This window comes from Pelodiscus sinensis, chromosome 25 (genome assembly GCF_052426305.1).
Source record: "Pelodiscus sinensis isolate ZL-2025 chromosome 25, ASM5242630v1, whole genome shotgun sequence".
NCBI classification, from domain to species: domain Eukaryota; kingdom Metazoa; phylum Chordata; order Testudines; family Trionychidae; genus Pelodiscus; species Pelodiscus sinensis.
The window spans coordinates 9,738,201-9,751,756 of NC_143076.1; the positions used below are offsets into that span (position 1 = coordinate 9,738,201).

At 65.4% G+C, this 13,556-nt stretch overlaps 1 protein-coding gene across 1 annotated transcript in view; it reads left to right on the forward strand.

Annotated features, from left to right (window-relative positions):
* ROBO4 (roundabout guidance receptor 4) overlaps positions 1–13,556 on the forward strand; it is a 32,037-nt gene that overhangs the window by 13,852 nt on the left and 4,629 nt on the right. The window contains 9 exon segments of the mRNA XM_075909602.2: positions 1,681–1,900; positions 2,804–2,925; positions 3,608–3,779; positions 4,541–4,735; positions 5,165–5,207; positions 6,028–6,167; positions 8,497–8,835; positions 11,474–11,615; positions 13,188–13,403. Coding sequence (XP_075765717.2) covers positions 1,681–1,900; positions 2,804–2,925; positions 3,608–3,779; positions 4,541–4,735; positions 5,165–5,207; positions 6,028–6,167; positions 8,497–8,835; positions 11,474–11,615; positions 13,188–13,403 — 1,589 coding nt within the window.

Here is a 13,556-nt window from a genome sequence, read left to right on the forward strand (position 1 = left end):
CCCCCAGTCCCCCATCTCCTGACCCACTGACTCCCCCAGCTCCCCATCTAATCACCCCCAGCCCCCCATCTAACCATCCCCACCCCCATCTCCTTACCCACCGACTCCCCCAGCCCCCCATCTAACCACCCGCCAGTCCCCCATCTCCTGACCCACCAACTCCCCCACCCACCCATTGTGACGGTGCGTTGGGGTTTTCCCGTCTCCTGCACCCCCGTAATGGCACGAACAGACTCCACCAGCCAGTAGAACAGAGGGAGTTTATTGCTTCTCCAGGGTACAGCACAGCACAGATGGAATCTGGTTACAGGGCAGGCCTAGGATGCCTCAGCCCCCCTTGAGATGGGGGAGACTGGGCCCCTAAATCCCAGCCTGTTGCCTAGGCTGCTTCCTCCATGATACCAGACAGAAAACTAACTCTCTTGCAGCCCTGCCCCCAGCCAGGGGCCGCATTCCACCTTCCTTTGTTTCTCTCCCTGGGGGGTAGCTGGTCGGACAGGTTGAGAGACCCTTGCCTAGTGACTCATCCCCTGCCCTGCTGGGCCGTGGTACCGACAGCAGCCAGTGGGGGTCACCCACAGCCCAAGCATAGCAACCAGCAAGGTACCCCCACTACGTCACACCCATCTAAACACCCACCCAACTGTTACCCCAAATTTCACTGGAGACCACCCCAGGGTTACACTTATGGATTTATTAATTGAGAAATTAACCTCATTAGCCTCATGAGACTAGAGGGTTAAACTCAAGGACTGAGCTGTCATTGACTGCCACTAGGGGGTATTGAACTCTCCCTCTCACCCTCCCAAACTGCAGTCATTGGTCCATTCACACATTCATTCCTGCCCTCAGGCACTCACCCAGACCCAGGGGAGCAGAGGGAGCCAAGGCAGGGTGACTCCGGAGGTTTGCCTCTAGCCATGGCTCCCGGCTGGGGAGCTGGCCAGAAAGCAGCTCCTGCCATGTGCTCTCTCCTTTTATTGGAAGTGGGCGGCTCCCGTCACACACAGGGTCCTAGATGCCCAGGCATCCCCCAGTCCCCTCCTTTGTTTGCTTAGGGCAGCCTTGTGTCTTCAATTAGTCACCACATGGCTCCCCCGCTTAGCCTCACCCCAAACCTCTCCATTCACACAACCTCTTACCACAGGGTGGAGTGCAGCTTAGAGCAAGTTACAAGCCATGGCTGCGCGTTCCAGAGTTGCAAGGCTCAACATTCACCAAGCTTACAGTTCTGTTTCTGAGCTTATAAAGCAAAGCTGCTGAGCGTGTCCACGTTGCAGAGCTCAACAGTCTTACAACAAGACTGAATGGAAAAGGCAAGGTAGCGGAAAGTTATAAAGGAACAAGTACAAAGCCAAGATACCGTCCAGAGCACAGCGTCTGACTGAGACTTAGGAGACAGCTGCCCCCCTTAAACAGTGCTGAAGAAGTGGGCTGTGCCCACGGAAGCTCACGATCCCACCTCCATGTCTGTAAAGTGCTACCGGCCCATTGGTTGCTTTGTAAGGTTTTCCTGTTGCAGACTCACTGGGCTCCCCCTCTGATGATGCAGTCGGCAGCAGGCGTTGTCATTCTCTAAGCACTACCCTGGGCAGGCCAGGAGACTCGGGTGGGGGCAGACGGGGGTTGGCAGATCCCCTCTGGCCTGCCCTGAGGCCCGCTGCCCTGGCTGCCTTGCAGGTGGCTGGCCCGTCCCAGCACGCCGAGGGCCACGCAGTGCTGTACCGCTCACTGCTGCCGCTCAGCACTGCGTGGGTGGAACGCAAGGTGCCCCGGGAACACAGCACCATCGTGCCAGCCCTGAGGAGAGGCTACAAGTACGAGTTCAAGGTGCGGCCCTACGCCGGGCCGGTCCATGGCCCGGACAGCAACAGCCGGCACCTCTGGATCCCGGAGGAAGGTACAGCCCCGCGCCCAGCCTCTCCCGCTCCGGGCAGGGCCGGATTAATGGGGGAGGGCCAGCCGGGCAGCTGCCCAGGGCGCCAACCTATGGGGGGCGCCTGACTGAAGTGCTAAGGGGTGCCGCGCAGTGCCCCTTAGCACTTCAATAAGGCGCCCCCCCATAGGTTGGCGCCCAGAGGCGGGGCGCCCCTTACCATATCAATCAGGCGCTGCACAGCCGGGGGTGGGGCCGTGCATGCTCCGTGCGCCCGCAAGTATGCCTTGATCCGGCACTGGCTCCGGGCCAGGACACAAGGGGCCGGAGGCGGCTGGCCGGGCGCCAGGGCCGGGTGGAGGGCCTGGCGCGTGGTTGCTGCTTGCAGGCCCACGCCACAAGAGCGCACACAGCCGCAGTGTCAGGGAGCCTGCCCGTAGCCCTGCTGGGCATCCCCTGGGGGAAGGGCACGTGCCCCAGCACCAGGGCTGCATGTCCAGGGCCTCTGGGCACAGGCTGGCTCTGCCCTGTTGTGCTAGAGGGGCCAGGCCGGGAGGAGGAGGAGTGGCACCAGGCACAATCCCAAAGGATCCAGGCAACCCCCGTGCTCACAGCGATGGCAGGTGCCGCCGGCTGACTGTAGCTGCACAGTGACTCATCACGAGCAGCCTCTGCTGCATCCGCCGCTCTAGCAGGCTGGGTCCAGCGGGTGGGTGCCGTGCCATCCGCACCCGGCTCCATGGGGCGGGCCCCAGGAACCTCTTCATCTGCAGCCACCCCGCTCCGCACGCCCCCACCGTCCTGCCTCTCTAGCGGGACCGGCAGGGACCACTGTGAGCTCAGGACGTGGGGCCGAGCGCCCGGCGCTGTGTTGGGAGCGGCTGGGCCCCGCGCTGCCGGAGGTTTTCAGGGCTCTCTCCTCTGCAGTGCCCAGTGCAGCTCCACAGCACATCACCATCAGGCCAGTGGCAGACGGGAATGGCACAGTGCTCGTCACCTGGGCCCCCCCGCCCCACCACGCACACAACGGCATCATCCGGGGCTACCAGGTGAGGGGTGCCCAGGCCAGGCCTCGGGCCTAGCGCGATGCTGATGTGCTCCAGCTCGTGGTGGGGATGGAGGTTAGAGCTGGATCGGCCTGACCCGGCCATGCCGCCACTAGCAGGAACCAGGCAGGGGCTCCAGCTCTTGCAGTGCTCTCGCCCAAAGGAGGGGAGGAAACCAGGCGGGTGCCAGGCAGCAGGGCGTGTGCCTGGGAGTGCTGCTGGGCTCTGTGTCTGTGTGCCTGCGTGTCACAGCCGTGCTAGCCCTGTGCTGGGGGTATGACAGGGGTCCTGTGTGTGTACCTGCGTGTGTCACAGCCGTGCTAGCCCTGTGCTGGGGGTATGACAGGGGTCCTGTGTGTGTACCTGTGTGTGTCACAGCCGTGCTAGCCCTGTGCTGGGGGTATGACAGGGGTCCTGTGTGTGTACCTGTGTGTGTCACAGCCGTGCTAGCCCTGTGCTGGGGGTATGACAGGGGTCCTGTGTGTGTCAGAGCTGTGCTAGCCCTGTGCTGGGGGTATGACAGGGGTCCTGTCTGTGTACCTGCGTGTGTCACAGCCATGCTAGCCCTGTGCTGGGGGTATGACAGGGGTCCTGTGTGTGTCACAGCCGTGCTAGCCCTGTGCTGGGGGTATGACGGGGTCCTGTGTGTGTCACAGCCGTGCTAGCTCTGTTGGGTGTGTTGCAGGTGTGGTACCTGGGCAATGGAACGCACCATCACACTAACAGGACCGTGGATGGAGAGACACACAGCCTGGAAACTGTCGTGTTACAGGCTGGGGTTAACGTCTGTATCCAGGTGGCAGCCTTCAATGGAGCTGGGCTCGGGGTGCCCAGCAATGCCACATGCAGCAGCCTAGGTCAGAACTGCCCTTTTGTTCCAGAGCGCTTTGTGCAGCTGCAGCCCCCTGGAGCCGGGATGGGCTCAAAGGGAGGGGGTGAGCCCTGTGAGCAGAGAGCCAGCAGGGGGGTGGAGTGGGGAGGGGGCAAGCAGATTACTGCCTTCAGAAGACTGGAGCCTTGGCACTTGCCAGCTGCAAAGTGCCAGCCTGGAGTCCTAGGAACATGTCTGACCCCTCCCCAGTGTCTCCTCTTTGACTGTAGGGACCCTCTGGGGGTAGCACACAGGACATGCACCCTGGGCTTAGTTTCCCTTCTCTCATGATGGGCACGGGGAACATTGCGGGGTTGGGCTGGAGCCGGGCATGGGGAATACTGTCTGCGGGGTCAGGCTGGAGCCGGGCACGGGGAACATTGTCTGCAGGGCTGGGCCGAGCGTTGGTGTCTGGAACACCATTCTGTTCCCGGTTCTGCCTGCCCCTCGGTGTTCCACCTAGGCCATAGGCCCCTCCCTGCTCTTTCTCCAGGTGTGCTGCTCGCAGGGCTCTATGCACTGGCCCTGGGCGAGTGCCAGGAGTGCGGAGGGAGGTGGGGGTGGTGCTGTCTCCCTCTGCCCCCTGGGCCAGTCTCCTCCCAGCCGCCCCAGCACTAGCCCAGCTCTCAGCCTGGCTCTGCAATGCCCCTCCCTGGGCACGGGAGCAGAAGGCAGCTGTACGGGCAGGAGGCACTGCCCACAGCACGTCCCCTCAGCTCACCCTCTGATCCGCCCCTTCCTTCCTAGAGCCCTTGGTGGGGAAGATGGCCAGGATCCCAGCCGGGTTCTCCTTCGGCCACTTCCTGGCTGGGATTCGCCAGCCAGTGGTCATTGCCAGCGTGGGCTCGCTGCTCTGGCTCCTGCTGTTGGTGCTGGCCGTCTACCTGTGCCAGCAGCATGCCAGGCACTACAGCCGAGGCCAGCAGTGTGCCCTGGAGAAAGGTGAGTGCAGTCTGCTCCTGGAACTCCGTGCCCAGCTGGCCGCTCCCCAGCGGGGGCAGCAGAGCTCTGGGCGCAGTCAGACTGAGAAGTCCCAGCCCCACCTCCGCTCGCCCGCACATTCCACTGGGGAGCGGCTTAGACGGGCTGAGCTCTGCCCACGGGCTGCCCTGAGAGCTGCTCTCAGAAGGGGCCCTGCCCTGAGCCCCAGGGGTTCCCATCCCAGGGTGGGGGAGCAGCCCCGGGGCTCTCCAGCTGCTGATGCTGGGCCTGGTGCAGAGCTGGCAGCGGGCCTGGCCTGGCGCAGGGGGATGAGATGAGATCCAGGGGTCTGATGAGAGAAGTGGCGCTGGAGGCACTGCCGACGAGGGGGGAGGCCGTGGTCACTGGCAGGAGCCCTCGCCGTGCAACTAACACCTGCCTCGTTTGCAGGGCAGGGCCGATCCGCCAGCCAAGATGCCTTCCTCTGGCACCGGTGAGTGATGGCTCGGCCCCACCACGGCACACCCCACCCAGAGGCGATGGCTGCGACCGCACGGCCGCTGTAGGGGAAGAGCTGCCTCTCCCCAGGCCCTGAAGCTGCCATGGCCAGTGAGGAGCTGCCCCGGCCCCCAGCCCCAGCACCGAGCTGCCCCTACTGCTGGCCAGGGCAGCTCTGTGCTCAGATCAGCAGGGAAGCGGCCAGCCCTGGTGCCTTGGCAGGGGGACCCCAGGGCTCACGCTATGGAGTGTCTGCCCCCCTCCCCGGGCGTTCCTCCGCGAGCTCCCTGCACACTGGCACAGGAGGAAGGTTTCAGCAACTCAACCCAGGTTCTGGGGCTCTCCGGAGCTGGCGGGCTGCTGCCTCTCCCGGTGCCTTCCCCGGCTAACTGTCTGGAGCGTCTCCTCCCCACGAGGGGCGCCAGGTACCTGGTTTCCAGCCCAGAGAGCCTGGCAGCTCCGGTCAGTACGCCACCACATGGCTCGGGGAAGCAGCTGGCCTGCCCCTCCAGCACCTAGGAGTCGGGACAGCCACAGGGGCTCCACACGGCCCTCACCCTGAGCGCTGGCTCTGGCCAGGAAACCTGCACCCCAGACCTCTCCTCCCTGTGCCCACTCTGGAGCCCGCACCCCTCCTGCTCCTGAGCCCCTGTCCCAGCCCAGTGAGAGAGCTATGGAGGGAGGCAGTGAGTGGGGCCGGGGCCTTGGACAAGGGGCAGGATATGGGTGGGGCCTTGGGAGGGTGCATGGCAGGGGCTGGAGCAAGGGTGCTCAGCTTGTGCAGTCAGAAATTTGGCAGCCTCATCTCTCCCCAGGAGGGACGTGAGCAACTCCCCGTGGCTGGCTGACAGCTGGAAAGCCGCCTCCTGTTCCAGGAACGGCAGCGGCAGCAGCAGATCGAGCAGCCAGCTCCTGTGGGCTGCGACCAAAGAGAGCCCAGACCTTCACCGCTCCAGTGAGTCCCTGCCATGCTGCTCCTGGCTGCTTCCGCGCTGGCCAGCCTGCACCCTTCACTGTGCCTTCGGGCAGCGCCAGGGCGCCCCACAGCGAAAGAGTCTGAGTGACACTCTCTGAGCCGGGTTCCCGGGGCTTGGCCTAGCTCCCGAGCCGGGTTCCCGGGGCCTGGCCCAGCTCCCGAGCCGGGTTCCCGGGGCCTGGCCCAGCTCCCGAGCCGGGTTCCCGGGGCCTGGCCCAGCTCCCGAGCCGGGTTCCCGGGGCCTGGCCCAGCTCCCGAGCCGGGTTCCCGGGGCCTGGCCCAGCTCCCGAGCCGGGTTCCCGGGGCCTGGCCCAGCTCCCGAGCCGGGTTCCCGGGGCCTGGCCCAGCTCCCGAGCCGGGTTCCCGAGGCCTGGCCTAGCTCCCGAGCCGGGTTCCCGGGGCCTGGCCTAGCTCCCGAGCCGGGTTCCCGGGGCCTGGCCCAGCTCCCGAGCCGGGTTCCCGAGGCCTGGCCTAGCTCCCGAGCCGGGTTCCCGGGGCCTGGCCCAGCTCCCGAGCCGGGTTCCCGGGGCTGGCCCAGCTCCGCGAGCCGGGTTCCCGGGGCTTGGCCTAGCTCCCGAGCTGGGTTCCCGGGGCTTGGCCTAGCTCCCGAGCCGGGTTCCCGGGGCCTGGCCTAGTTCCCCGAGCCGGGTTCCCGGGGCCTGACCTAGCTCTCGAGCCGGGTGTGACAGACCGGGCCGTGTCTGGGCACAGCTGAGGGCATCCGCTCAGGGCGAATTGCTCAAATCCGGGGCTCCTTACAGCCCCCCCTGACTGGTGACCTCTCCAAATAGGCCACAAACCAGTCTCACAGAGCGCTTCAGCTGCCTACCTGAAGCCTCCTGAGCAAAACCCCTCTGACACCCCAGCAATATCCATGCCCCAGATGGCCCCGGGCCTCATACACAGGTGGGGGGGGGGGGGGGTCCTAGCACCCAATCCCACCAACCCCAAACAAGTTCTGTCCGGTTCCAAGAAACCAGCCACAGATCCCTGGTCAATTTACCCTCTGGATCTTACCCACAAATCACGCTGGGCCAATCCTTTAGAATCTATATCTAAAGGTTTATTAACACAAGAAAGAAAAGCCTGAGAGTAAGGTTATTAAAGTACAGTACGTTACATGCACCGAATCTCCCAGTTCTCGATGCAGGCTCTAGCAGAGATGTTGCAGCTGCTGGTTTAAAAGTTCTTATTGCACATCCTACGATCAGGATGGGTTCACAGGTCTTCCGGGCTCTTCGATCCCTGCAATGCTGCCTCTGGGATGAAGTGCTGAGCTGAGAACCAAATGGCATCGACCACCTGGCCTCTTTATACTCCTTCCTGGCCTCTTCTAGTATGTAGCAGGTCACCTGGTCCTCACCCTCTCTGTGTTCCCTGCTGGCTGCTCTCAGGACAGCCCCCATTCTTTGGGTGTGTCTTTAGCCCATTGAGAACCATTGTCCCACAGGTAATTAGCATGTCCACAGGCTCCACAGGCTCGGCCCTGCCCAATGCTTAACCACATGCAGGGAAATCTTCAGTTTCCACACAGATTACAGATCTACACACACAGACATTATATACTCACATAAACAGTGTACACAGGATCAGAAAACAACAAGCTCCCATTCAATACCCCACATGGCTCCCTTTCATACAGATTTCTGGGGCCAACACCCCCACCTAGGGGTGCAGCAGCGATCTGGCTGCTTCCCTCCAATTCGGTAATGTGACACTGGGTTCCCGGGGCCTGGCCCAGCTCCCGAGCCGGGTTCCCGGGGCCTGGCCTAGCTCCTGAGCCGGGTTCCCAGGGCCTGGCCCAGCTCCCCGAGCCGGGTTCCCGGGGCCTGGCCTAGCTCCCCGAGCCGGGTTCCCGGGGCCTGGCCTAGCTCCCCGAGCCGGTTTCCCGGGGCTGGCCTAGCTCCCCAAGCCGAGTTCCCGGGGCTGGCCTAGCTCCCGAGCCGGGTTCCCAGGCCTGGCCCAGCTCCCCGAGCCGGGTTCCCGGGCCCTGGCCTAGCTCCCCGAGCCAGGTTCCCGGGGCCTGGCCTAGCTCCCCGAGCCGGGTTCCCGGGGCCTGGCCTAGCTCCCCGAGCCGGGTTCCCGGGGCCTGGCCTAGCTCCCCGAGCCGGGTTCCCGGGGCTGGCCTAGCTCCCCGAGCCGGGTCCCGGGGCTGGCCTAGCTCCCCGAGCCGGGTTCCCAGGCCTGGCCCAGCTCCCCGAGCCGGGTCCCGGGGCTGGCTGGCGTGTCTGTGGGTGCCCGGAGAGGCATGTGCACCCCCGGGAAATGGGGCAGTAACACTCCGTGTCTCTCCCTTTTCTCTCTATAGCCATGTCCTTCGACAGGCAGAGCCAGAGCTCCCAGGTCCCAGCCGCGCTGCGGGCGTCTGACAGCAGCAGTCTGTACCGGGTGCTCTATGTCGACCTTCCTGCCAGGGACATGCAAACCTTCCACGGGCCCCCTCAGCCCAGCCCCTCTGGCCCTCACCTCAGAGCCACAAAGCCTGGGGGGTCCACCAGCCACAGGCCCGGGCCCCGCTACAGCCAGAGCCTCGGCATGGAGCGCGGCTGCGTGAGCAGAGCTGGAAACAGAGGGCTGTGGAAGCCAGCCGGCCCTGCGTCCCCCAGCCTCACCCTGCAGAGACGCTGGGAGAGCAGCAGCAAGAGAGGTAAGTCCCAGCTGGGAGCTCTGGGCCTTTGTTCCAGGAACCTGCTCCTCAAAGCAACCCCGCAGCGGCTCTGGGCCTGTCCCCCCGGTGCTCCCCTGCCCCCCACTCGGCCAGGGCCCTTGTTCGGTCTTTTCCTGGTCGGCCCCGGGATGAGCCCTGTGGGCCCCCTCCCCGCCATGCTGGGGGGGGGGCAGGGAGTCCTAGGAGTGCGGGCAAGTTCTGGCAGGCTGGGGAGCAGTGGGGGGCATGTCCCCAGGGCGGGGCCAGGAGCACATGCACAGGCAGGGCTGAGATGCCCACTCAGCTGCAGGAGGAGCAGCAGGGTGAGTTGTGAGGCCCCTCTGCACTTGGCACCGAGTCCCTTCCTGTAGCCGATTCCCACTGCCCGCCCAGACGCCCCACTGGCTGCAGGGGCTGAGCTAGCTCTGGAGGCCCCCCGCTGCCCACCCCAGAGCTGCAGCAGGCACCCAGCCCCCTGGCATTCTCCGCCAGCCCGAGCCACGCACCCGGCTCCGGCAGCTCCGGGGAGCTCAGCGAAGCCGCGGCCTGCCTGGGACGTAGTGGGGGCTGCTTGCTGTGTCGGGCTGAGTGCGAGCCCTGCTGCCCTGCGCTGGTCTGCAGAGACGGCGTCTGCACAGCCCAGCCGGGTCCCTGAGGCCATGGGCCAGCACCTTCTCACCTGGCCCACGAAGGCCTTTGAACAGAGGACGGGGCGTGGCTGCCTGGGGGGAGGGAGCGATCCGTGCTTGGGGGAAGGGGCAGGCTGGGCGGAGGGACTAAGTGAACCCCTAATTGGGGCCTGTGAACCCCTCCCCCAAGACGACTGGCTGTCTGCCCAGGCTCGATGTCAACGCGGAGCCTGCGCTGCGCTGGATCTCGGAGAAGCAAATAAACCTTCTATTCTAGGCCTGGCTGAGTCTCACGTCTGGCTGTGGCTGAGGCTGCAGGGTGGGGGCTCCCCGACGCGCCGTCACACTGCCCCATGGACCCTTCTCCGGCCCTGTTCCCGCAGCACTGGGGTGTGGCTACTTGCGGGGAGGGAGTGATCCGTGGCTGGGAGACGGGCTCAGGGGAGGGTCAGGACAGGCAGCAGTGGCGTGCAGGAGAATTGCTTGGGTGCTCAGCAGGCCTCTTCAATATGGCCCCCACCCTCGCTCTGGTGGGACCTCTTCGACACAGCCCCCACCCTCGCTTGGACACAACGTTTCTGATACAGCTCCTGCCCCGGTGGAACCTCTTCGGTATCACCCACGGCCCTCGCCCTGGCAGGACCTCTCCAATAAGGTCCCTGTCCTTGCTTGGGTACCTCTCTGATACGGCTCCCGCCCTTGCTTGGGCCCGACCTCGCCAATATGGCCTCTGCCCTCACTTGGGCGTGACCTCTCCAATATGGGTTCCACCCTCGCTTGGGCACGACCTCTCCAATACGACCCCCGCCCTCGCTTGTGCACAACCTCTCCAATACAACCCCCGCCCTCGCTTGTGCACAACCTCTCCAATACGACCCCCGCCCTCGCTTGGGCACGACCTCTCCAATACGACCCCCGCCCTCGCTTGGGCACGACCTCTCCAATACGACCCCCGCCCTCGCTTGGGCACGACCTCTCCAATACGACCCCCGCCCTCGCTTGGGCACGACCTCTCCAATACGACCCCCGCCCTCGCTTGTGCACGACTTCTCCAATACGACCCCCGCCCTCGCTTGTGCACAACCTCTCCAATACGACCCCCGCCCTCGCTTGTGCACGACTTCTCCAATACCCCCGCCCTCGCTTGTGCACAACCTCTCCAATACGACCCCCGCCCTCGCTTGTGCACAACCTCTCCAATACGACCCCCGCCCTCGCTTGTGCACAACCTCTCCAATACGACCCCCGCCCTCGCTTGTGCACAACCTCTCCAATACGACCCCCGGCCTCGCTTGTGCACAACCTCCTGCTTGGAGGGTTTGCGGGATCCTCCCCCAGGAGTGTTCTACTTCCCTGCTATGTATCCGTTAGCAGGCCCTCCCCACTCCCAGTGAGATCGCTGAACTCACCCTGCTGGGCAGGCGGGGTCCGGCTCCCCGGGGGACCCCAGGCTCTGCACGGTGTCGCTGGCACAGAGCTGAGGTCTGGCAGCTCTGAGCTTGGAGCTGTGTCCTGGGGTTGTTGCCAAGAACGTGCCTTTAGGCGCCGGTTTCTAGAGTGACGCCTGAGGCCTGCGGTCATGCTCCACCGTTACCGCACTCACAGAATTACCCCCCCACGTTACCGCCGCACAGCTCGTTCTACCACAGCCCGAACCAATCTCACGCCAGGCCGGCCAGTGGGGAAGTGGGAGCATAGCACAGAATGAGGCTGCCCGCCCCAATGCCTGAGAGGGGGTCTGGCCGGGTGAGCTGCTGTTACGCTAAGTGTTCGTTACCCATCCTGAGAGCTGGTTCTTTACCTGGTGATATGGGGCACCATTAGGCTGATGACTGACAGGTGGGCCGGGCAGGTGGGTGACTGGGGGCTGGGCAGCTGCTTAGTTTGATTGGCAGGTCAGGTGAGTGGGTGATTGGCAGGCGGGTGGTGATTGGCAGGTTGGCTGAGTGAATGATTGACAGATGGTGATCAGGAGCTAGCTAATCATTTCTTTCCTGTTTCTCTTCCAGGGGAGGAAGCCAAAGTGCAGACAACTTGCAGCTCCCCCAAGCTGCTGCAGTCCAGCGGCTCCCTGCACCAACCTGGCACATTGCGCCCTCATCCAGCTCCTCCCCCCGCACACGGCCCCCAGGGCCGGGGGGTGCAGCCAGAGTAAGGCCCCTTCCACGTTTCCTGTCACTGCCTGGCCTGCCAGGTGAACGGTGCTTTAGGGCACCCGCGGCCTCCGCAGGGCCCCAGGCCGCCGGGCTCCCTGAGCCCAGAGGGCAGATCCCATGGGCCAGCGGGGCTGGGTGCAGCACTGAGGATGGGCCCCCCTGCGTTCCCTGCACTCCCGGCTCTCCCAGCAGTGCTTCCGAGGCCAAAGAACAGACCGCAGCCGGGGCAGTGCGACGGCAGAGCTGTGCGGGGGGCAGGCCTGGCACCTCCAGCGACTTTGCTTGCCCGCTTCATGGCGATGCCACTTCCTATAGTGCTGGCACTGCGAGCACCAGGCTGCAGACTCTGCACATCTCTGCCCTCGGGCGCCGGGCTGGGCTGCTGGGTCGGTAGGAGCATCGTGCCGGGTGGCAGGATTAGGCGTATGGGTCTATTCTAGGAATGGGACAGGGCCCACTCGCCTGCTCTAGGCTGATCCAGGAATGGGCCGGACCCCCTCGCTGTCTCCAGGCAGGTCTGGGAATGGGCCGGACCCCCTTGCCGTCTCCAGGCCGGTCCGGGAATGGGCCGGACCCCCTCACCCTCTCCAGGCCGGTCTGGGAATGGGCCGGACCCCCTCTCCCTCTCCAGGCCGGTCTGGGAATGGGCCGGACCCCCTCACCCTCTCCAGGCCGGTCCGGGAATGGGCCGGACCCCCTCGCCCTCTCCAGGCCGCTCTGGGAATGGGCCGGACCCCCTCGCCCTCTCCAGGCCGGTCCGGGAATGGGCCGGACCCCTTCGCCGTCTCCAGGCCGGTCCGGGAATGGGCCGGACCCCCTCGCCCTCTCCAGGCCGGTCTGGGAATGGGCCGGACTCCCTCGCCCTCTCCAGGCCGGTCCGGGAATGGGCCGGACCCCCTCGCCGTCTCCAGGCCGGTCCGGGAATGGGCCGGACCCCCTCGCCCTCTCCAGGCCGGTCTGGGAATGGGCCGGACCCCCTCGCCCTCTCCAGGCCGGTCCGGGAATGGGCCGGACCCCCTCGCCCTCTCCAGGCCGGTCCGGGAATGGGCCGGACCCCCCTTGCCCTCTCCAGGCCGCTCTGGGAATGGGCCGGACCCCCCTCGCCCTCTCCAGGCCGCTCTGGGAATGGGCCGGATCCCCTCACCCTCTCCAGGCCGGTCCGGGAATGGGCCGGAGCCCCTCGCCCTCTCCAGGCCGCTCTGGGAATGGGCCGGACCCCCTCGCCCGCTCTAGGTCGGGTCTCGTTTCCCATGAGGATCCATTGAGCTGCTTCTGAAATGCAATGGGAACCTCCTGGCCCCTCCCACGTCTCCCTCAGGCCCATTGTGAGCCAGGTCAGTGCCCTGTGGCCGGCTGGGCCAACGGCCCCCAGGGCCCTGAGTGGGCTGGCTTTGGGGGGGGCTGTGCTCTCTGGCGGAGGAGGATGGAGGCCTTGGCTTAACCCCCAGCTGGCAGCAGCCTCTGGTTGTTGGCCGCAAGCCCGTGGGGGGGCCACTGTGAGCAGGGCGGGGGAGGTGGGCAGCTGAGGGGGTGCCAGGGCCCGGCATGATGGGGTCTGTGCCTGCAGGAGCAGAGCGCGCCGGGAGGCAGCCTGGCTGGTGCCGGCTGGAGAGTGGCTGCTGAGCACAGGCGGTGCCCTCGAGGGGGCGCTACCCTCGCCCTCCGTGCCCTGCCGCCGCCTCGCCACCGCCTCGCCCGGGCCCTCCCTCGGCGACGAGAACGTGCTGACCCCAGACCAGGTGGCCGAGTACTTGGAACTCAGCACGGAGGCTGAGTGCCAGAGGTGAGTGCTCCGGCCTGGGGAGGGCCCAGCCAGTGCATCTCCTCCCTGGGCTGCTGCCAGGCCTAAGGCCAGGCACAACCTCCGGCTGCACCCACCCACGGTTCCCGCCTCCCTGTGTTCCACTGAGCGCCCGCATGCACACACTGCACACGC